This window comes from Jaculus jaculus, chromosome 8 (genome assembly GCF_020740685.1).
Source record: "Jaculus jaculus isolate mJacJac1 chromosome 8, mJacJac1.mat.Y.cur, whole genome shotgun sequence".
NCBI lineage: Eukaryota > Metazoa > Chordata > Mammalia > Rodentia > Dipodidae > Jaculus > Jaculus jaculus.
The window spans coordinates 70,492,372-70,517,314 of NC_059109.1; the positions used below are offsets into that span (position 1 = coordinate 70,492,372).

Here is a 24,943-nt window from a genome sequence, read left to right on the forward strand (position 1 = left end):
GATATTCCTATTACTTTATGGGGAAGAGATGTTTTGGCACAAATGAATTTAAAATTAACTAATGAGTATTCTCCTCAGAGTCAATCTATTATGAAAATGATGGGTCATATACCAGGTAGAGGACTAGGTAAAAAATTACAAGGGCAGGTAGATCCTCTTGTGGCCTCAGGTAATCCAGGCACGCAAGGGTTGGGTTTTTCATAGGGGCCACTGAGGATGTAATCCCCATTCCTTGGAAAATGGCTGAACCAGTTTGGGTACCTCAGTGGCCCCTTTCCCTAGAAAAGCTCATAGCAGCAAAAGAACTAATGAAAGAGCAATTGTCATTAGGCCACTTAGAAGCCTCTCAATCTCCCTGGAATACTCCCATTTTTGTTATTAAAAAGAAGTCTGGAAAATGGAGGCTACTTCATGATCTCAGGGCTGTAAATGCACAAATGCAAATCATGGGACCGATTCAGAGAGGTCTCCCTTTGTTATCTAGTTTACCGGATGGCTGGCCTCTTATTATTATTGACATAAAGGATTGTTTCTTTTCCATTCCTTTGGCCTTGGAGGATTGTAAAAGATTCGCCTTTACTCTACCAGCTATCAATCATGAGGAGCCTGATCAGCGATTTCAATGGAGGGTCCTCCCACAGGGGATGGCCAATAGCCCTACTATCTGCCAACATTATGTAAGTCTAGCAATAGCACCTACTAGGAAGAGATTCCAGAAATTGAGGATTTGCCACTATATGGACGATATCCTATTAGTGGCTCCCATGGAGGACATTCTGTCAAAAGCATTTCTATCCCTCAAGAAGGATCTTGCAGCCTATGGTTTACATATAGCTAGTGAAAAGGTACAGGAAGGAGAGGTAGGTAATTTCCTAGGAGCAACAATTACCAAAAATATCATTAGACCTCAAAAACTACAAATAAGAACAGACGCATTAAGGACATTGAATGATTTTCAAAAATTGCTAGGGGATATAAACTGGATAAGACCATATCTAAAGATTCCTACCCATGAGCTGAGACCCCTATTTCAAATATTGGAAGGTGACTCACATATCTCCTCACTTAGAACTTTGACTCCAGCTGTACGAGTAGCTATTTTTAAAGTGGAGCAAGCTTTACATTCTGCACAGTTATGCAGAATAGTCCCGGAACAACCCATTTTATTGTGCATTCTTGCTATGCCAGAAACTCCTACAGGGGTTCTATGGCAACAAGGTCCATTGCTATCTTGAAAGTTACTATTCCAGATTGTACAGCTGAATGGAACTCATCTGGAACCCATCTCCCTGGGAGATTTTACCTCTTGGCTATCTTCTGCATTTTCCTTCTTTAAGGAATGGGTGGGGGTGGCTATGTTCGGAGCAGCCCTTTTGTGTGGTATGGTGTTCTGTCTCTGGCTTATCTGTCGAATCAGACGACAACATAAGCAGGATAACATAAAGATTGTTCAGGCACTTATGGCTTTGGATCAAGGAGCATCTCCACAAGTGTGGCTGGCGAGCCTGTGAGATGGTTAGTTCCACCCTGCCAACTGTAAGGCCTTTGCACACCAAGTGACCTTGTTGTCATTGCACCTTGGAAGGCTTACATCCCTGCATGAGCAGCCTTTGCACCCCGACGGGATTTTTCCCATTGCACTCGGGAAGGTGCTTAAGCAGGCTTTTGGTCTTGGGCTCTACCCTCGATCGGACTGGCCATCATGAGGGTTGGTCCTTGATCGGGTATCCTGAGGATCAAAAACAATAAAAAAGGGGGAACTGTGGGAAGCCGCGCTGGCTTCGTCAGGCTTTGCCACGTCAGCTTGTTTACTGCTTTTGTATCCTAATCGTCTGCGCATGAGCATATGACGTTATTCCAATATGGCTGCTCACCTATCCCGATTGGGTGATGCAAAGTCGTCCGATGAGACTTAAGCCAATCAGATGACACTGCACAACCACATGACTACGAGTATATAAGCTTGGCGCTCCGTAGGGTCAGGGTCCTTCTCTCTTTAAGCTTGGAGCTCCCAATAAAGTGTGCTTGAGAAGAATCCTGTTGTTGTCGTTCTTCCTGCTGGCAGGACAGGCGCAACACACAGGGCCCACATAAACCAGATGCACATGGGGGTTCATGCATCTGAAGTACATTTGCAGTAGCTGGAGGCCCTGGCATACTCTCTCTCTCCCTCTCCCTCTCCCTCTCTCTCTCTCTCCCTCTCTCTCGGTCTCCCTGCCTATTTCTCTCCCTCTCTTTCTCAAATAAATAAATAAAATGAATTGTTAAAAAAAATTAAAGAAAAAGAGAAAATGATCTCAATATTCATATGGAATGGCAGCAGGCCTCAGATATTCAATCATATCCTCAACAAGAGAAACACCTCTGGACACATCATCATAACTGATCAAAAGCTACATTGCAAAGCCATATAACAAAAGCAGCATAGTATTGGCATAAAAACAGGATTATAGACCAATGGAACAGAATTGAGGATCCAGACTTTAGGTCAAGTAACTACAGCTATTTGATCTTGAACAAAGGACCTAATAATATAGACTGAAGAAAAGACAGCATCTCAACAAATGGTGCTGGACAAACTGCATAACCATATGCAGAAAAATGAAACTGGACACATCTTGCCACACACAAAAGTCATGTCCAAATGGATCAAAGACCTCAGTATAAGACCAGAAACTGCTATTATGGGAAGAAAAATAAGAGGAACTTTCCATGATATAGGTGTGGGAAAAGACTTCCTTAACAAAATCCCAGTAGCTCAGGAACTTAAACAATCACTCAGCCATTGGGATCTCATGAAGCTATAAAGTTTGTTTACAGACAAACATACCACAAGTAGAGCCAATATACTACACACAGAATGGGGAAAAAAAATTGCCGGCTATACAACTGACAGAGTTGTAACTTCTAGAATATACAAAAAATATTTAAAAACCTCAACAATAAAAAAAAATCAAGCAACCCACTCACAAAGTCTGGCAAAGAACTAAGCAGGGAGTTCTCAGAGGAAGAAATACAAATGGCAAACACACTGGAATCAACCCAGATGCTTATCACTGGATGAATGGGTAACCAAGATGTAGTATATCTACACAATGAAATTCTACTCAGCAGTTAGAAAAAAGAAAATGACACAATGAAATTTGTAGAAAAATGGTCAAACTTGCAATTGATTATAGTCCGAGAACTCACCCCATTCATCACAGAAAGACAATCACCCCATGGTCTCACTCATTGTGATTCCTAACCTGAATCAGGCCAACATGCTGACATACCTAACAGGCATCTTGAGGACCAGACTACAGGGAGGGTAGGACTTTACTAGAGGAGAGGGGAGGGGGGGCCACAAAACTGGACCCAAATGGAACTGGTACCATAAAATCCTATATCCTGGAAGAAAGACTAAAAGGTTGAACCCTCATCAGTACTTCTTTAGAGGGAACACCGGAATCAAAGGGCCCTGGAGAAGGTGAGATGAAGCCTAACCTTAATTTTCTCCTGTTTTCCTTTTTTTATTTCTTTTTTATATTTTCTTTCTTTTCCCTTGGCACTGGCCAATAACTCCCAGGACCAGAATACAGTTAACACTGAAAATGAGATGTTGATCAGACAGACCTACAATGTTTCCCAAAAGATAACAGACTTCTATCAGAGCACTTGATTACCCACCAGAGGATAATTGTAAGGCCCTACTGCCAAAGACACCATATGCTGTCTGTACAGAACTTGGAAAGAACTAGCTGCAACCTGGAAGAGAGCCAGTCCCCAGACAGCCTGTCTAGTGCTAAAAGGTGCTACATGAGCATCTATGGGAAAGTAGCCAACAGCTATCTGTCCAAACAACTCAAGTTCTAAGCTACTCAGAAGCAAACAACATGTTGTGATGTTCACACAAGTGCAATAGTGGCATACAGCCATGGTGGGTAACCAACTGATCTTGGATTAGCTAACAGATCTGCACAGTGGAAAGAAAACCATATCTGGAACTGAGAAACAAGTCAGAATCATACAAATAATGAGTTTGCTCTGCAATATCAAGCTCCCACCAATCTTGGGTTACAAGAGGGCCTACACCCATTAAATTTTCTCTAAACTAACAATGGTTGTCCCATTTAAACTGTGCTGACTGTACTCTCCATTGGAGAATCTGCTACTCTTTTTCAGGTGGAAGCAGGAACTGAGGAGAGAAACAGCCCATCACACTTCACCAGGGCCCCAGCTGAAACCATAGAGGAAATAGGTAAATAAGCAAGCATGCTGTTTTCTCAGTGAACCTGATATCAGCACAAAGGTGAAGGAGATAGACACTAAGAACACTCAACTCCCATCAAGCCAGAGATACAGAGGATCCTAAGAGCCCATCACTGAAGTATGCCTAAAACAAATCCATCGTTCATGGAAATTCATGGAACAGGGGGCAGAAAGATTGTTAAAGCCACAAGCTGGGATATTACACACAAAGACATTGCCTCTTCCCCATAAATTATGGCTACCCCCACAATGAGCAACCCACAGTCCCCATGGGGATTACTAGCATCCCCAATGATGATAGAGGCAAGGCAAGGAAGAGTGTAAGGATGGTGCCAATAGGTGCTGTTTTCATACTATGTCTATAGCTAATTAAAAAAGAAAAAAATAGATGATAGATAGGTAGGTCGGAAGATTATAGCTAGCTATCTAGCTAGAAAGATAGATGATAGGTAGATGATATATAGATAGATAGATAGATGATAGATAGATAGATAGATAGATAGATAGATAGATAGATAGATAGATAGATAGATAGATAGAAGATAAATAGAGAGAGAGAGAGAGATAGGCTATATCTTAATAAGAAAGAGTGAGCTGAAGAACTCTACAGGAGTGGAGAAAGCTTTACTCTAAAACCATATATTCTTACTGGTAAGTCCCAGTGCCAGAACTAAGTTCCTCACACTGAGGTGTTGGTCAGGAAGGGCCACAAAACCCCCCAAAATAATTCAGGATATTAACAAAGTACTTGCTTATCTTCCAAATCTGAATGGTAAGACCCTATTGCTGAAATCATCAAAGGGTATGGTTGCAGGACATCGAAACATTACACTGGAACTGAGAAGGAAGCCAGCTTATCACTAGCTGGTTTCATAGTGCTGAAAGTGCTATTTGAGGTGCTGGAAGATAAACATCACCAACAGCATTAACAAGCATGTAATAATGCAAGCTACAGGATCAACCAGCCAAATAAGATGTACACACCTATGCAATAGTGGTACACATACTATGGAGATGATAAACTGCTTCATGATTGGTTAGGAGGCCCACTCAATTCATACCTGGTACTGAGAAGCAAGTCAGCACTCTGTGGTTTGGAAGGTCATAGTCCCTAGAGTAAGCTTCTGCTGTTCTTTGGCTAAGAGGAGAGGTTGTGCCAACAAAAACAATATTCTAAATGTCTAAGTTTGTCCCCTTTGATCCATGCTGTTCTCACTCTTGGCTAATGAATTTGCTTTTTACAGATATCAGTGAATACTGGGTAGACTAAACCCATCAGTAGGACAAGAAAAGAACGCTGACTGCCTAACAGGAGAAAAGTAATCTCTACCACATCTGCCAAGAAACATTAGAGAAGAAATAGCAAGTTAAATGTGAGTGCTTTTCTCAATGCTAGCCTGAGAACCTCTTCCAGGGAGATGACAGTAAACACGGAGGAGGCTCAAAATTCATCAAAGCAGAAAATCAGAGGCTGCTGAAAGCTCAACACTCTAAGAGACTTCTAACATTCCCTCTAAGGCTCAGGGAACATTGAGAAAGGGGGGAAGAAAATATATAAAAGCCAAAGGGTAGTAAGGTGTATTCTGAGGCAATTTCCCACCCATAGAGATTGACTGGTGCACTCATGTCCCCTTGTGAATACTAATAATCTCATTGAGATGTTACTTCAGTGGAATGGGAGCAAGGGAGAGGGAACATAAGAGTACAAGCCAACGAGTATTTGAGCAATATGTAAATATGTTCATATAGTAAGGTTTGCAATGAAAAATAAATAATAAGGAAAAATTAAAAAGATGTCTTGGGTTTATAACACTTTCTAGCAAAAGAAATAAGCTCATCTGTAAAGTGACTACACTGTGACATGAGGAAATTAAAGTTATGATCCAAATATCAATCTCCATGAGGTGTCCATATATTTCCTTTCAAATGAAGGAACCAGTCACCTATTTCTTGTGTTGGTAAATGGGCAGGGATAGGGCACAGCACACACCTGCAAACATTGCAAGGGGAGGAAAGACAGAATTAAGGACAAAAGAAAAGATTGTTTAGTCCAACTGGTTCAGCCATAACTTCCCATAGGATGTTTACACATCTCTCCCTCCTCGTGTCCAAGCTGAATCCAATAAGGGAGAGTAGATTGTGTAGTCCAGTTGGCCCACCCACAAATTCCTAGGAAATGTTTATGTATCTCTCTCCTGGTGACCAGACTAGGACCAACGAGATATCTGGTCACATATATCTCTGAGAAACTATGATTTTTAATTTGTTACTGTTTAAAGGATCTATAAGAAGAAACAGAGAAAAGAAAAAGAAAACAGTAATGATAACTCTGGCCATGGCAAGACTGCTAGTGTTGTCAGGGACTATTTACTCTTAAGGACCCTTCTAACTGTACCAAGCACTCAAATGTGAACTAGAGCACTGTATTTCGACACTTTTTCCACAAGAGCACTATAAAATAAGTGGTAACAGTATTTGACAAGTACTGGAGTACTTATCAAGGTAATTGTATCTTTTTTTTTTTTTTTTTTTTTTGCTGGGCATGGTGGCACACATCTTTATGAGAGAGAAAGAAAGAGAAAAAGAGAAAAAGAGAGAATTGGCACACTTGGGCCCCCAGCCACTGCAGTTGAACTCCAGACATATGCTCTACCCTGTGCAAATGTGCTACCTCATCAACTTGCATCACCTTGTGCATCTGGTTTATAGGGGATCTGGAGACTCAAACATGGATCCTTAGGTTTTGCACGCAAGTGGCTTAACTGTTAAGCCATCTCTCCAGTCCCATTTATTTTCTTTTAATCATATGGCAGGACTACTAAGCTAAGTATTAGTAGATAGAATCAATCACTTGTGAACTTAACTTAAATGTGGCATGTAGCCACCAACATAGCTGTAAGTAACACTTGTTTGTTTGTTTTGTTTTGTTTCTTAATTTATTTTTTTTTCTTTATTAGTTATGTACATACTCAGTGTGTAAATAGCCATGTTTCCTCCTCCCTGTCTTCCCTGCCTCTAAGGGAACATCCTCATTGGGGATTGTGGGTCATGCATTCTGGGGGTAGCCATCAGTTATGAGGAAGATGCAATGTCTCTGTGCATAATGACCCAACTTGTGTCTCTAACAATCTTTCCACACCCACTTCTTCAAATTTCCCTGAGCCATGTTGGGTTTTAGGTCTATTTCAGTGATGAGGTCTGGAGAGCCTGTTTCTCTGGATATCTGGTTTGGTAAGAATTAAGTGTTCTCTGTGTCTATCTCCTTCACCCTTGCTGGGGCCAGGTTCACGAAGAAAGCAGCACTCTTGCTTATTTCCCCAATTACTCTATGGTTTGAGCTGGGGTGAGGTGCTATAGGCTGATTCTCTCCTCAGGGTCTGCACGCATCTGAAAAAGATAAGCAGATTCTCCAACAGAGAGTGAAGTCAGCACTGGATAAATGGATGACCATTATTATTTTTTAGAGAGAATTTAATAGGTGTAGGCCCTCTTGTAGCCCAAGATTGGTGATATTGGAGAGTGCACTCATTTCTTGGATATGGTCTGACTTGTTTTCCAGTTCCAGCTTTGGGTTCTGTTCCACTGAGTGGATCTGTTAGCCAATTCAGAAAAGTTGGTTATCCAGCATGGCTGTGTGCCACTATGGCACTTGTGTGAGCATCATGTCACATTGTTTGCTGCTGAGTAGCTTAGACCATGAATTGCTTGGACAGATGTTCATCATTTTCCCCCAATAGCTCATGTATCACCTTCTGGCACTAGACAAGCTAAATATCTTGGGACTGACACTCTTCCAGATTCCACCCAGGTCACCCCATGTTCCATACCACAGAATATGGTGTCTTTGGCAGTAGGATCTTACAATTAACCATTAGTGGGTCATCATCAAGTACTCGACAGAAATATGTCTTCTTTTGGGAAGCCATGTAGGTCTCTCTGATCAACAGCTCATTGTGAATGTTAACTGCATCCTGGTACTAGAAGTTACAAGCCAGCACCAAGAGAAAAGAAGGAAGTAAAATATAGGTAATATAAGCCAGGAGTGGTGGTGCACACCTTTAATTCCAGCACTGGGAAGGCAGAGGTAGGAAGATGGTCATGAGTTCAAGGCCACCCTGAGACTACATAGTGAGTTCCAGGTCAGCATGGGCTGGAGTGAGACCTACCTCAAAAAACAAACAAAAAATTGTAATATAAAAGAGAAAGAGAGAAGAAAGGGGGAAGAGAGAAAGAAACAGGAGAAGATTAAGGTTAGTCTTCATCATACCCTTTCCAGAGTCCTTTGATTCAGGTGTTTCCCCTAAGGACCTGATGAATGTTCAACTTTTAGTCTGTCTTTCATAATAAAGGATTTTATTGTACCTTTCCATTTGGATCTAGTTTTGTGTGTCCCCCCCCCATACACACACACCATTACTCTCCCATCCTGCCCCACCCTCCCTATTGTCTGGTCCTCAAGATGCCTATTAAATATGTCAGCATCTTGAGCACATTCAGGTTAGGAGCCACAGATGGGTGAGACCATGTGATGATTGTCTTTCTGTGATTGGGTGAACTCACTGATAATGATCTTTTACAAGTTTGACCATTTTTCTTCAGATTTCACTGTGTCATTTTTCCTTACGGCTGTGTAGAATTCCATCATGTAAATATACCACATCTTTGTTTTCCATTCTTCCAATGATGGACATCTGGATTGATTCCAGTTCATAGCTAATAATTGAGCAGCTATAAACATGGTTGAGCAAATCTCTCTGAACTGAGGCATCGAGCTTTTAGGGTAAATGCCCAGTAAGGTAATAACTGGGTCTGTTGGTAAGTCTATAGTCAACCTTTTTAGGAGTCTCCATATTGCTTTCAATGGTGACTGTACCATCTTACATTCCCACCAACAGTGGATGAGGGTTTCTATTTCTCCACATCTTCACCAGCACATTTGACTTTTTAGTGTTTTCTATCCTTACTGGGGTAAGGTGGAATCTCATAGCTGCTTTAATTTACATTTCCCTGATGATTAGGGATGTTGAATATTTTCTTAAGTATGTGTTTTCCATTTGTATTTCTTCCTCTCAAAACTCCCTGTGCAGTTCTCTGCCCCATTTTGTAAGTGGGTTATTTGACTTTTTGTTGTTTAGGTTTTTGAGTTCATTATAGAGTCTACAAACTGTCTGATGTGTATCCAGCAAAGATTTCTCCCATTCTGAGAGTAATCTATTGGCTCTGCTTATTGAATATTTGTCTGTGAAAAAAAAAAAACTTAATTTATTTTTTTATTGACAACTTTGATAATTGTAGAAAATAACCCATGGTAATTCCCTCCCCCCCCCCACTTTCTCCTTTGAAACACCACTTTCCATCATATCTCATCCCCCTCTCAATCAGTCCCTCTTTTATTTTGATGTCATCATCTTTTCCTCCTATTATGATGGACTTGTGTAGGCACTATGAGGTCATGGATATCCAGACCATTTTATGTCTGAAGGAGCACATTGTAAGGATTACTATCCATCCTTTGACTCTTACACACTTTCTGCCACCTCTTCTACAATGACCCTGAGCCTTGAAAGATGTGATAGAGACATTTCAGTGCTGAGCCCTCCGCTGTCACTTCTTCTCAGCACCATGGTGCCTTCTGAGTCATCTCAAAGTCACCTTCATCTGAAAAGAGAAGTTTCTCTAACCAAAAGTGAGAGTAGCTTTAATATATGGGCATGAACATTAAGATCAGTGATTACCAGGAAGTTTGGTGAGCATAGTATATACATTGAGCCAGACACCAGCAGACATCATACCCCTAGGACTCATGACAACCCTGTTTGTACGTTTTTAGTATCAAGAATGTATGTCCTGGGCTGGAGAGATGGCTTAGTGGTTAAGCACTTGCCTGTGAAGCCTAAGGACCCCGGTTCGAGGCTCAGTTCCCCAGGTCCCACGTTAGCCAGATGCACAAGGGGGCACATGCATCTGGAGTTCGTTTGCAGAGGCTGGAAGCCCTGGCACGCCCATTCTCTCTCTCTCCCTCTATCTGTCTTTCTCTCTGTGTCTGTTGCTCTCAAATAAATAAATAAATAATTTTTAAAAATTTTAAAAAAAAGAATGTATATCCTCCCATGGAGCCAGCCTTCAGTCCAAGTAGATAATGATTTGTTTCCCCCATAACAGACATGTCACTTTGCACCTGTTGGCTCATTTGACCTGGATGGCTAAATTTAAGGCTTGCAGTATCCACTTTTGAGGATCTCCATTGTTATTTCTCTCTCTCCCATTGGACTGCATGCAGCACAGCTTTCTCCATCTCTCTCTGCTGCTCTACATAGAGAAGGTTTTCAGCTAATCTCCAACACTATTTCTCAGTGATCTTGCAGCCCAAGTATGTGGAGTCTTCAGCAATAGGGTTTTACCATCTATTCCTGGTGGGAAACAAAGAGCCTCAACAATAAGCTGTAATGTTTTGGGGGCATCAGGGACCTCTCTAGCCAACAACTCACTGGAAGGTATCCCATCCCTGACACTGAAAATTTTCTAGTAACAATCTGTGGCTTCTTCTACTTACATGTACACTGTATCATCCTATCAAGTACCCCTCCCTCCTTTTCTATTCCCTTTATATCACCTTTCTACCTTACTGGCCTCTGCTACTTAGTTTTATTCCTACTCACATAGAAGTCTAATTATTTGTAGCTAGGATCATATATGAGAGAACATGTGACATTTGGCTTTCTGGGCCTGAATTACCTCACTAAGAATAAACTTTTCTAGATCCATCCATTTTCCTGCACATTTCATGATTTCATTTTTCATTACTGCTGAGTAGAACTCCATTGTATAAATATGCCACATCTTCATTATCCACTCATCAGTTGAGGGACATCTAGGCTGGTTCCATTTCCTAGTTATTGTGAATTGAGCAGTAATAAACATGGTAGAGCAAGTGTCTCTGAGATGAGGCCTTAGTATATATGTCTAGGAGTGCTAAAGCTGGAGCATATGGTAAATCTACTTTTAGCTGTCTCAGGAACCTCCCCACTGATTTCTACAATGGCTGGACCATATTGCATTCCCACAAACAGTGTAAAAAGATTTGTCTTTTTCCATATCTTTGCCAGCATTTATAGTCATTTGTTTTCATGATGGTAGTCATTCTGACAGGAATAAGATGGAATCTCAATAGTTTTTATGTGATGGCCCTGATGGCTAGGGATATAGAACATTTTTTTATATGTTTATATAGCATCAGTATTTCTTTTTTTGAGAACTCTCTACTTAGTTCCACAGCCCATTTTTAATTAGATTGTTTGGTTTCTTATTATTTAGTTTTTTGAGTTCTAGTATTTATGGATTTTAGTCCTCTGTCATATGTATAGCTGGCAAAGATTTTCTCCCATTCTATAGGTTGCTTATTTGCTCTATTCAGTGTCCTTTATTGTACAAAAGCTTTGTAAATTCATGAGGCCCCACTGGCAAATCCACGGTTTTATTTCCTGAGCAACTGGGGTTATATTCATAAAGTCTTTGCCAAGACCAATATGTTTAAGGGTTTCCCCTACATTTTCCTCTAGCAGTTTCAGAGTTCCAGGTCTGGTATTAAGGTTTTTGATCCATTTGGACTTAATTCTTGTACATGGAGAGAGATAAGAATCCATTTTCATCCTTCCACAGATATATATCCAGTTTTTCCAGCACCATTTGCTAAAGAGACTGTCCTTTTTCCAATGAGTATTTTTGGCATTTTTGTCAAGGACCAGGTAGCTGTAGCTACCTGGACTTACATCTGGGTCCTCTATTCTGTTTCATTGATCTATATGTCTGTTTTGTGCCAATACATGCTTTTTTTGTTTATTATGGCTCTGTAATATAGGTTAAAAATCAGGTATGGTGATACCACCAGCCTTATTTTTGTTGCTCAAAATTGTTTTAGATACTCAAACTTTTTGTGCTTCCAAATGAATTTTTGGATTGTTTTTTTCTATTATTGTGAGGAATTCCATTGGAATTATGTTGAGGATTGCATTAAATGTGTACATTTCTTTTAGTAATATTGCCATTTTCACAATATTTATTCTTCTAATCTTTTTTTTTGTTTGTTTTTACATTTCTTAGTGTCTTCTTCAATTTCTGTGTTGAGTATTTTAAAGTTTTTATTGTAGAGATCCCTCACTTCCTTGGTTAAGTTTATTCCAGGGTTTTTTTTTATGCAATTGTAAAATGGGAATGATTCTCTGATTTCATTCTCTGTGTGTTTGTTGTCAGCATATAGGAAGGCTAGTTATTTCTGTGTGTTTATTTTTATCCTGATACGTGGCTATAAGTGCTTATCAGCTCTAACAGTTGCTAGTCTTTAGAGTCCTTTATGTATAGGATCATATCATCTGCAAATAATGATACCTTGATCTCTTCTTTCCAGTTTCTGTAGTTCTTTTGTCAAGAAGCGATGTTGGATTTTTTCAAATGCTTCATCTGCAACTAATAAGATGATCATGTTATTTTTGTCCTTCAGTCCATTTATATAATGTATTACATTTATTGTTTTGCATATGTTGAACTGTCCCTGCATCTGTGGGATGAATCCTACTTGTCATGGTGAATGACCTTTCTCATACACTCTTGTATTCTGCTTGCCAATATTTTGTTGAGAAATTTTGCTTCTCTGTTCATGGGAGATAGGTCTATAATTTTCTGTTTTGTTCTATCTTTGTTCGTTTTTTGTATCAGGATGATGCTGGCTTCATAGAAGGGATTTGTTAGGATTCCTTCTTTACTATTCTATGGGAAAATATAAGAAGCATTGGTGTTAGTTATTCCATGAAGATCTGGTAAAATTCACCAGTAAATCCATGTGGGCCTGGAATTTTTTTTAGTTGGGAGACTTTTCAAGACTGCTTGCATCTCCATACTTTATATAGTTCTATTTAAGTGGTAATCTCATCTTGATTTAATTTTGGTAGGTCATACAAGTCAAGTAAATTATCCATTTCTTTTAGATTTTCAAACTTAGTGGAGTATATGTTCTTACTATATTTCCCTATAATTTTTTTAACTTCTCTGGTATCTGTTGTGATGGTACCTTTTTCATCTCTAATTTTATTAATTCATGTCTCCTATGTTTGGGTCAGATTTTCGAAGGGCTTATGAATCTTTTTTATCCTTTTAAAAAAAAAACAACTCTTTGTTTCACTGCTTCTTTGGATTTTGGGGGCAAGGTTTCATTTTCATTAATTTATGCCCTGATATTTATTATTCCTTCCTGTCTAATGCTTTTTGGTTTACCTTGTTCTTCTTTTTCAAAGGCCTTGAGGTGAAGCACTAAGTTGTTTATTTGCAACCTTTCTAATATTTTGGTTTTTGTTTTTCCATGGTAGGGTCTCACTCTAGTCCACACTGATCTGAAATTCACTATGTAGTCTCAGGTGGCCTCAAACTCATGGTGATCCTCTTACCTCTACCTCCTGAGTGCTGGGATTAAAGGCATGTGCCACCATGCCCAGCTATAATTTCTTAATATAGGCACTTAAAGCTGTAAATTTCCCTGTTAGGACTACCTTCATTGTGTCCCAAAGGTTTTGGCATGTTGTATTCTCATTATAATTTGATTCTATGAATTTTTTATTTCCTTATTGATTTAGTCCTTGACCCATGCATCATTTAGTAGTATATTGTTTAGTTTGCATGATTTTGTGTAGGCTCTGTAGCTTTTCTTGCTATTGATTTGTAGTTTGATCCCATTGTAATCAGATAGAATGAAAGGAATTATTTCAATTTTCCTATATTTGTTAAGATTTGCTTTCCTAATATATGGTCTATTTTAGAGAATGTTCCATGTGTTGCTGAAAAGAATGTGTATTCTGCAGCATTTGGATGAAATGTCCTGTAGATATATTTTAGGTCCATTTGTTCTATGACCTCATTTACTCCAGATTCATCTCTGTTTATTTTTTTATTGTATGATTTTTTATTGACAACTTCTATACTTACAGACAATAAACCATGATATTGCCCTTCCACTCCTTTCCCGTTCACAACTGTGCTCTCCATCATATCCCCTCCATCTCTACGTTAGCCTCTCTTTTAATTTGATGTCATCATCTTTTTCTGCTAAAATGAGGGTCTTGTGTAGGTATCACTAGACATTGCAAGGTCGTGTATATCAAGGCCAATTTCTGTCTGGACAGTTGTATGTATGTATGTATGTATGTATGTATGTATGTATGTATGTATGTTGTATGTAAGGAGTGGTACCCTTGTTTGGTTCTTACTTTCTGCCACCTATTCCACAATGGGCCCTGAGTTTTGGAGAGTATTATAGAGACTTTTCAGGGCTATACACTCCTCTGTCCCTTCTCAGCACTATGTTGCCTTTTGGAACATTCCAGTGGTCATCATCATCTGAAAAGAGAAGCTTCTCTAACCAGGAGTGAGAGTAGCTTTAATATGTGAATACTAACATTAACTGTAGTGATTTCAGGGCAGTTTGGTGAGAATAATATATACATTTATCCGGACAAGAGCAGACTTTATAACCATAACGCTCATGACCTCCCTTACCATAGGCTTTTGATTTGGTTTTCAGCACCAGGCATAGATTCCCTCCCATATAGCAAGACTTCAGTCCAATTAGAGAGCAGTTGGTTTCCGCCCAGAGCAGATATTCTGCTATAGCACTCTTTCAGTCATTTGGCCTATTGGGCCAAACTTCAGGGAAACCTTTCAACATATTGGCATAGGCAATGACTTTCTGAATATAATCCCAATTGCTCAGGAAATAAAATCACTAATCAGCCTCTGTGATCTCATAGAGTTACAAAGCTTTTGTACAACAAAGGACACTGTGAATAGAGCAAAGAGACAACCTACAGAATGGGAAAATATCTTTGCCAGCTACTTATCTGACAAAGGAATAATATCCATAATATACAAAAAACTCAAAAAATAGAACAAGAAATTAAAAAAAAAACAATTAAAAATGAGCTATGGAACTAAATAGAGAGTTCTCTTCAGAAGAAATACAGATGGCATATAAGCATCTAAAAAGTGCTATACATCCTTAGCCATGCAATCAATGCAAATTAAAACTAATTTGAGATTCTATCTCACGTCTGTCAAAATGGCTATCATCAAGAAAATAAATGATAATAAATGTTAGCTAGGATATGGAAAAAGGGGAACACTTCTACACTGTTGGTAGGAATGTAATCTGGTAAAGCCATTGTGGAAATCATTAGATTGATTTCCTATGTCTTTTTGATTCCTTTGATTTCCTCTTTGTTTTCTTTGAGCATATTTATAATCATTCTTTTTAAATATTTCTCAGACATTTCCTCTAAATCAGTCTCACTGGAGGTCATTTCTGCTGTATTTATAATTTTTGGTAGATTTATATTGTCCCACTCTTTGTGTTTCTTGTATTATAATGTAGAGATTTTTGCATCTTAGATTAATTTGATGCTTGGGTTTTCTAATTATATGCAGTATTATTAGATTCATCAATCCATCTGCAATTATATCTCTTCTGGGTAGGAGCTTAAAGTGCTAGGTGTAGCTCTTAAAATACTCTCAGAGTAACCACAAAAGTGACCCTAGGTGTTGGGATTGCCTGCTATGAGAGTATTCTAGTAGGCTAGGAATGACAAAAATCAGGCAAATTCTAAAATTTAACTAAACAATATGTACATTCAATGAAAAACAGCACAGAGTCTTTATGCAAGAATAGGTATTACAACAAACAAATCCTCTAACAAAGCCAAAGTCCCTAAGAATGTGTGTTGCCTCACATCCTTAATCCTGTCAACTGGGAGGCTGAGATTTATGATTTGTCAGTTTGTGACCAAATGAGACCCTGCCCCAGTGAATGAAAGAAGAGGAGAGAAAGGCACCATAAATCAGGAAGCAACAAATGACAAACCCAAAATATAGCTTATTTAAGAATAGTTAATCTGACCATCCATCATATTTAACACATGGTTTGCCATGACATGGAAGATGCAACTAGCACTTCTAACATAAGCCTATGTACCAGGCTTTTTGGCAGGTACTAACCTGGTATAATCCCAGCTACCTTTTGGGGTGGCTGTGGTCTCAGTTATACTGTGCACCTGCTTGGATCCCTCTTTGCTGTTCTGTGGGCTCAGGTAAGCTGTCTGGGTCAGTGGGTCGCTGCTCTGATAGCCTGTGCCAGGTGCTGTGTAGGTGAGCTCCCTTCCTCAGGTTTCTGGTGCTTGCTCTGGCAGTAGGGGGGAGCGGAAGCAGTGGATGGTGGCTGAAGTTCTTCCACTGGTCCTTACAATCCTCTAATTCACAAGGCACTCCACTGGTCCCTACTGTCCTCCAGTTCAAATTCCTTTTGTTTGCAAGGAGGCTGCTTTTAGTGGAAAATCCTCTCACCTGGCTTTTCCTTCAGCTCAAGCCAAGCTTGGTGACTGTGGCCACACAAACCTGGTGCCACCATTACTGGAAACACTTTTGCCTGCTTCTGTGGTTTCTATACTTTCTGGATCTCTCCTACTTGTCTGCTATGGTTGATAATTTCTCATACAAATTCACTTTTTAGTAGAAAAGTATTTTGTTGTTTTTTTTGTTTTATCTCCTAGTCTTCTTTGGCATGGTTCCTATGCTGCCATTTTAACCAGAAGACCACAGGTAACATTCTTTTCTTCCTAAAAGTACAATCACAGCCCTCCCTCATGGAAGGGCTGTTTTTTTCAATTTCTGATATGTATGTATGTATGTATGTATGTATGTATGTATGTATGTGTGTATGCATATGTGTGTGTATATATATATATCTGCTCCACATCCTGACATGACTATCCAATATTTACATTAAAATCTCCAACATTTTCAATCATCTCATATATGCTGCCCACCAATGTGAAAATGTTTGGAAGCAAAGATCAGCATGTCTTAATGTCTGACAAAATACATAAGAGGACAGAATTGCATGGTGCCTTGAATGACCCTCAATTTGCTGATTTTATCAAGGACTAAGAAGATTGGTAAAGGAGAGTAAAGGCATTGTCTAAGAAGTGAGTACAAAGGAAGAGCCCTTTCAAAGAAAAAGATTGAATGAAAAGTTATAAGCAAAATGTTGATTATAAGTTTGAAAGATATAAACAGAAACAAGATATTTATAACTGCCATGAATGCTCAGACATGACAAAGAATTAACCAAAATGAACCAACCATTTTGGGATCATAATGTTTAAATGTGACACTACTGAGTGTAACCAAATATGTAAAGTTGATCAGAATTACTCAATACTATCTAATGATGCTCACATAAGGGACACAATGAAATTGCTGCTCATAAATTTCATAAATTGGTTTTGTAATATCAGTATAGGCAAGTCTGAAATCTATTCAACCATTCATTTAAATTCTTACTAATTAAACAAAGCATCATTTGTCACTTTGGTAAAGTTTTAGTAAAGTGAATTATATAAGTTCATTAGGACCCATACACTACTAGCAATATATATAGTATGTTACAGAAATATTAAGTGAGTGGATAGGATTGGTAGCACAAATATGTAATTCCAATACTTAGAAAGCAGATGATAAAGGAGTGCCAGTTCAAGGCCAACCTTGGCTACATAGGACAACCCTGTCTCATAAAAGAAGAGAAATGTTACATGAAATGTATCTAGGGTATGGATTTGCCTTGTTGAGTTTAGTATATAATAGAGAACCAAAAAGTCCAGTATCTTTTTGTCCTTTTATTTTTATTAGTTATATTAATTTTTATTTTTATCATCAAAAACTAGGGCAGTCCTGGGCTGGAGAGATGGCGTAGCGGTTAAGCGCTCGCCTGTGAAGCCTAAGGACCCCGGTTCGAGGCTCGGTTCCCCAGGTCCCACGTTAGCCAGATGCACAAGGGGGCGCACGCGTCTGGAGTTGGTTTGCAGTGGCCAGAGGCCCTGGCATGCCCATTCTGTCTCTTTCTCTATCTGCTTCTTTCTGTCTGTCTGTCGCTTTCAAATAAATAAAAATACACAAAAAATAAAACCTTTAAAAAACTAGGGCAGTCCTAACTCACAAACTAATTTTAAAATTTTAAGAAAATGGGTTGGGGGCTGGAGAGGTAGCTCAATAGCCTAAGGACCCACCCAAAGGCACTGGTAAAGTGAAAATAATCCAACCAATAAAACCTGCAAATGGAAAGAAACAATTAAGATTAGAGAAGATATTAATGAATTGGAAACTAAGAAAACAATTAAGAAAATTGATAAAACAATGAGCTGGTTCTTTGAAAAATAAACAAGATTGATAAATCCCTGGCCAATTTGATCAAGCATATATATATATTTCAGCTCCTGCGAAAGTGGAAGCAAAGCCAAAAAAAGCAGCGGGAAAGGATAAACCTTCAGACAAAAAAGTGCAAGCAAGAGGGAAGAGGGGAGCAAAGGGCAAGCAGGTTGAAGTGACTAAGCCAGAGACTAAAGAAGACCTACCTGCTGAGAACAGAGAGGCAAAGAGCGAGGAGAGTCCAGCCTCTGAGGAAGCAGGAGAGGAAGACGCCAAAGCTGAGTAGTTATCCACCGTCCATCAGCACCCCTGTCTCCTCCTTGTACAATCCAGAGGAATATTTTTTATCAACTATTTTGCAAATGCAAGTTTTTTAGTAGCTCTAGAAGCATTTTTTTTTTTTACTCATAACTTCAGAACCTTTTATTTCTAAAGAGCTTTAATAAAAAGCCCCAAAGATCACAAATGTCCATCAAAAATGGAATGAATAATGAGTACATCAGTATTCATGAGAAAACTAAACAGAAATAATGAGAGGGGGAATGGAGACAAAGGCTGACAACCATTCTCCTCAAAAAGATCAAATATTGCTTTAATAACTCAATGTGACTAATGACATGAATACAGGCCAGAAGAAAGTAACCGTCCACATTATATACAGTCCTGGGCAACTAGTTACCATCACCAGGTTCGCTGTTTAAGAATGACTCGCCAAAACGTTGAAGAAGTGAAAGACTTCATCCTTGTCATAGACTGCCACTTCAGTGGAACATTCTGTGCACATGACTGGGTGATAGATTTCTTCCACTTCTGTCTCAGCCTGTTGTGAAGGAGGTTCCTGACTAGATTTCATCTTCTTATATACTCGCCTTTTCTTCCTGCTCGCTGGGTTTTTGTATCGGAGAATCTCTTCTTTGTTGACAGAACAATTCATCACAAACATTGCTCTATACTGAGTTTTGTAGGATTCATGTCTTTGGCAATCAAGACACAATGTAGTCATACAGGCAGGGCAATTCAAGACAGCATCACTATTTGGAACAGGCTGTTGTCGTTGGCATGGCCTCTGTAATCCAAATCCATGATAACCCCTTGTTTGTGCATCCACCCAGGCCTGATCTCTGTTATCTTTCTCAGGATCATAGAGTAATTCATCATTCGTCAAGATTCTGTGGCGTTTCTTCTTTTTCTTCTTGGTCACTGTTCTGTCTTCATCTTCAGAATCAGAATCAAAATATATCTCATCGTAGTATTTCGTCAGGACCCCTCCAACTTTCCCATTTCCTGAGGAAGACCCTGTTCCCAGAGAGGATAACTTCTCCTCCATTGTTTTTATGGTGGAATTTAATTCAGCTTCCATTTCTTTTTCAAATTCATCTTCACTAGATGACTCACTTTCTCCAGTAAGACATTCTCTGATGAGTTTTCGTTTCTGATCTGGAGTTCCATGTAAAAGCACATCCACTTCATCTTCAGAACTGCTCAACGCCAGCTCCTCGTCGCTCGGCTCTTCCACCGCATAGGGGTCGTAGTCATCCTGGAGCCCTCTAGAAGCATTTTTTAAAAGGAGGGAATCCCACCTCATCCCATTTTTTAAGTGTAAATGATTTTTTTTAAGAGATGAAATCATTTGCTGGTTGTTTATTTTTTGGTACAACCAGAAAATAGTGGGATATTGAATTATGGGAAGCTTTGACTGTCTTGGGTGTCAGCTTAACATTCCATAGGTGGGGGGTTAGTTTTATATCCTACAATACAAAGCATACTAAATGGCAATTTGGAGTCACATTTGTGCATTTAATATGTCTTGAATATTTTCAATTACTCCTAGTCTGTGTTCTTTTCCTAAGAAAAAAAAACAAAAAACCACTCCTTGGTCACTGCCCTGTTGTCAGCACTGTGTGCCTCTGTGACATCTCTAGTCGTGGTAGTCCAGTGTTCTTAATAATTTTGATAACGTACTGTGAAAGATGAAAAACTTGCATTTGCAGTGTATATGATGCTAAAATTGTGAACCAGTGGGAGTTGAGTAGAGATGGTGAGCATTTGAAGATGTTTGTACATGAAAGCCTAATAAGGAAAAATGTCTTTAAGATTGAAGCTGGGTGTCACTGGAATAACTTCTAAAGAAACAATTCATGGTCTTTAGATTTTTGGTACGTGTGTTAAGACTTGTGTACAATTGAAATGTTTGTGTACTGTTCCTCAGCACCAATAAAAGTATGAAAATATTTTTGAAAAAAAAAATATTGGAGAATATGAACAGTTGCTATCTCAACATAATAAAGACTATATATAAAGCTCCTAAAGCCCAAATAATACTTAATAGAGAAAATCTGAAGGAATTCCCATTGAGATTAGGAACAATACAAGAGTGTCCATTCTCACCTCTGCTCTTCAATATAGTACAGGATGTCCTAGCTCAACAATAAGACTGTAGAGAGAAATAAAAAGGATACAAATTGGAAAGGAAGAAGTTAAGTTAGCTCTATCCATAGACAACATAAGAGATCTGAGAGCCTCCATCTCAAAACTCTTAAAGGTGATTAACTTCATCAGCAAAATAACAAGATAGAAAATCAGTGCACAAAAATAAGTAGCTTTTCCATATGCAAAAGACAAAGATACAGAGAAAGAAACAAGTGACATTGTCCCATTTTCAATAGCAGCAACAACAAAAAAAAAAAAAAACACCTTGGAATAACATTAACCAAGGATGTGAAAGACCTATACAATGAAAACATAAAAGCAGTCAAAAAATAAATTGAGGAGGACATGAGAAAATGGAAAGACCTCCCATGCTCCTGGATAGGCAGAATTAATATTGTGAAAATGGCAATCTTACCAAAGGCAATATACAGATTTAATGCAATACCAATAAAAATCCCAACATTTTTCTTCACAGAGATAGAAAAAATTATCTCAAAATTTATATGGAAAGAGAGAAGGGCTCAGATATCCAAGCATATCCTCAACAAAAGAAACACCTCTGGAGGTATCACCATAGCTGATCTAAAACTATATTACAAAGCCATAATAATAAAAACAGCATGGTACTGGCAAAAAAAAAAAATAGGAGTATAGACCAATGGAATAGAATCAAGGACATGGACTTTGGGTCAATTAACTACAGCTACTTGATATTTCACAAATGCCCTAATAATATACTGGGAAAAAGACAGAATCTTTAAGAAATGGTGCTGGAAAAACTAGATATCCATCTGTAAGAAATTGAAACTCCATCCACCTGGCCATGCACACAATCAAGTCCAAATGGATCAAAGTCCTCAATCTAAGCCTGGAAACTCAGTTACTTCTGGAAGAAAAAATAGGAGGAACTTTCCATGATATAGGAATGGGAAAAGACTTCCTGAACAAAATCCCAGTATCAAAGGATCTTAAATAATCACTCAATCATTGGGATCTCATGACTCTGACAAGGTTCTTCCCACACAAACATACAATAAGCAGAACAGAATGGGAGAAAATATTTGCTATCTAACCAACTAACATAGGCCTAATTTATAGAATCTACAAAGAACTCAAAAACCTAAACAAGAAAAAGTCAAACAGGGAGGACTTCCAGGTAAGATGGAAGCACAAGAGCCATGCCAAACCAGCCTAGGACAGGATTTAAGCAAAACCTCACCAAAATACACTCTTCTTCTGAAAAAGTGAAGAAGCATTGGTTGTTCTTAGACACAGTGGAAAATCTATAGAGACTGAGGTCCACCAGAAAGGAGGAAAATGGTCCAATCCGTGCAACCCATGCACCAGCCCAGTACTGCCCTGCCAGGTGTGCCGACAGCAGCAGCAGAGACCAAACAAGGGGATATTTCAATTTCATCAGCCTTCTTGCAAAGTTCAGAAAACAGAAGCTGAGATCAACTAAAGAGCTGCTGAAAGAAACCCAGGTGGAACTTTGTGAGCAACTGCAGAAATCTGAACTCCCTCATCCCCCACTATCAGAACCTTTAACTTCTGGCATTCAGCCCTCAGTGGCAGCACAGCCAGCACAGCTGATCAGAGCTCCAGCTCCACAGCACAACATGGAGGGAGCAAGGTGGGCACTCAGCATTGGTGACATTGGAAGTCACCCCAAAAGTTAAGAAAGCTGACTGACCAAACAAAAAGGCACATAGGCCTGCATTGGAAGAGCTAATCTCTCTTTTCTTGTCAGGGCAAGTTATGGGTTATGTATTCTTGATTGGCTTGATTGGCCATTTCAAATAACCTGTATTTGGGGGTTGATTATTATTGCCTTTGATGCTTTCATATTTTATAGGGTCTCTGTCTTTTCCTTCTGTAATTATTACAGGCAGGATCTGATCCAGATCCAGGTTGACCTGGAATCCAATTCAGAACAGAAATCTCTACCTTCCAGCTGACAAGATTAAGAGTGTAGAACAACACACAGCCTTAGAGAATTTGGTTTTATAAGACTATCTGTTTGCTTTAATTCTCACAATTGCATACTTTGTGCTGTTTTTTTTTGTGTTTTTTTTTTTTTAATTTGAGAGTGACAGAGAGAGAAAGAGGCAGATAGAAACTGAGAGAGAATGGGCACACGAGGGCTTCCAGCCACTGCAAACAAACTCCAGATGTATGTGCCCTCTTGTTCATCTGGCTAGCGTGGGTCCTGGGGAATTGAGCCTCAAACCTGGGTCCTTAGGTTTCACAGGCAAGCACTTAACCAGTAAGCCATCTCTCCAGCCCTTGTGCTGGTTTTTATTGATTGTGTGTTGCTAGGTTGAAGTTTAGAATTTGCCAGTAAATTATCCCAGTCCACTCAATACTTGCTTAGTAAGCAAACTCAACACCTACAACTCCTTCTGCAGCTGGATTGGGGTGTAAGAGCTACACCTGGCACCTTGAACTCATATCTGGAGGGTATATAGACTGGATTGCAACCTATGGGAACACTGCAGAGAAGTAGAAAACCCAAGCATTAAGTCAATTCAGGATGAAAAGGTTGCTACATTATAATACAAGAAACTCAAAGAATCAAGACAAAACAGCCCCACCAAAAAATATAAATCCATCATGAATGATCACCAATGAGACTGTTTTAATGAACTGCATAACAAAGATTTCAAGAAAATGATGGTATTTATACTCAAAGAAGTCAGAGAAGAAATGAAGGGAATCAAAGAAGAAAACAAAGGAATTAAAGAAGAAAACAAACTTCTGACAGAAAACACAGTAAACCAGCTTAATGAAATAAAGAGGTCATTACAAGACATGAGTAAAGAAATAGAACTACTGAAGAAAAACTAGGCTGAACAATAACAACTGTCAACCAAGGTTACTTTATCCTGCAAAGCTATCTATCTACATTGATGGAGAAATAAGGATATTCCACAACAAAAACAGACTAAAGGAATTTATGACAACTAAACCAGCTCTATAGAAAATACTTGAAGGAATTCTTCATGCTGAAGAGAAAACTAAACACACAGAGAAGGAAATAGGAAACAATAAACCACACTCATAACAATTAAAACAAATGAGTAAAGGGAAAACAGGAAACACTACAAAAGAAGAAGAAAGGTGAGAATAAATGCATACCTTTCAATAACTCTTAATATCAGTGGCCTCAATGCACCAACCAAAAGACACAGGCTTGCAGACTGGATTAAAAGGTAGGATCCTGCCATTTGTTGCCTCCAGGAAATTCATCTCTCAATAAAAGATAGACACAGCCTTAGGGTAAAAGGTTGGAAAACAGTATTTCAAGCAAATGGGCCTAGAAAACAATCAGGGCTTGCTATCCTAACATCTGACAGGATAGACTTCAAACCAAAATTAGTGAGGCAAGATAAAGAAGGTCATTTAATACTGATTAAAATAACACTCCAACAGGAGGGCATTACAATCCTAAACATATCTGTACCTAACATGGGGGCTCCCAGGTTCATCAAACAAACACTATTAGACTTAAAGTCACAGATAACATGAAATACAATTGTAATAGGTGACTTCAATACCCACTCTCATCAACTGACATATCATCCCAACCAAAAAATAAATAAATAAACAGAGAGACATCTGAATTAAATGATATCATGGAACAAATGGACCTAACAGATATCCACAGAACATTCCATCCAAATGCTGCAGAATATACATATTTCTCAGCAGCATATGGAAGATTCTCTTAAAAAAAAAAAAAAGACTATATATTAGGACACAAAGCAAATATCCACAAATACAGGAAAACTGAAATAATCCCTGTACTCTATCTGACCACAATGGGATTAAACTGCAAATGAGCAAGAAGAAAAGTTACAGAGCATAAAAAAATTCATGGAGACTAAACAGTACACTATTGAATGATCAATGGGTCACTGAAGGAATCTAAAAGGAAATCAATAAATTCATAGAATCAAATGACGATGATAATACAACATACCAAAATCTTTGGGACACTATGAATGCAGTTCTAAGAGGGAAA

At 38.9% G+C, this 24,943-nt stretch overlaps 1 protein-coding gene across 1 annotated transcript; it reads right to left on the reverse strand.

Moving 5' to 3' along the window:
- Nucleotides 1-18,897: 18,897 nt before the first annotated feature.
- Nucleotides 18,898-24,496, reverse strand: LOC101601290 (E2F-associated phosphoprotein-like). The gene is made up of 2 exons (XM_045157014.1): nt 24,477-24,496; nt 18,898-20,036 (listed from the first exon to the last, which is right to left on the reverse strand). The coding sequence occupies exons 1-2, from the start codon at nt 24,494-24,496 to the stop codon at nt 19,187-19,189; spliced, it is 870 nt and encodes a 289-aa protein (XP_045012949.1). The 3' UTR covers nt 18,898-19,186.
- Nucleotides 24,497-24,943: the final 447 nt, after the last annotated feature.

Coding starts and splice junctions, on each gene's coding strand:
- LOC101601290 (XM_045157014.1), bottom strand. CDS start 24,496: ATGTCAGTTGATGAGAGTGG. Junction 20,037..24,476: donor ATGTCAGTTGATGAGAGTGG/GTATTGAAGTCA, acceptor AAATGCTTCTAG/AGGGCTCCAGGATGACTACG.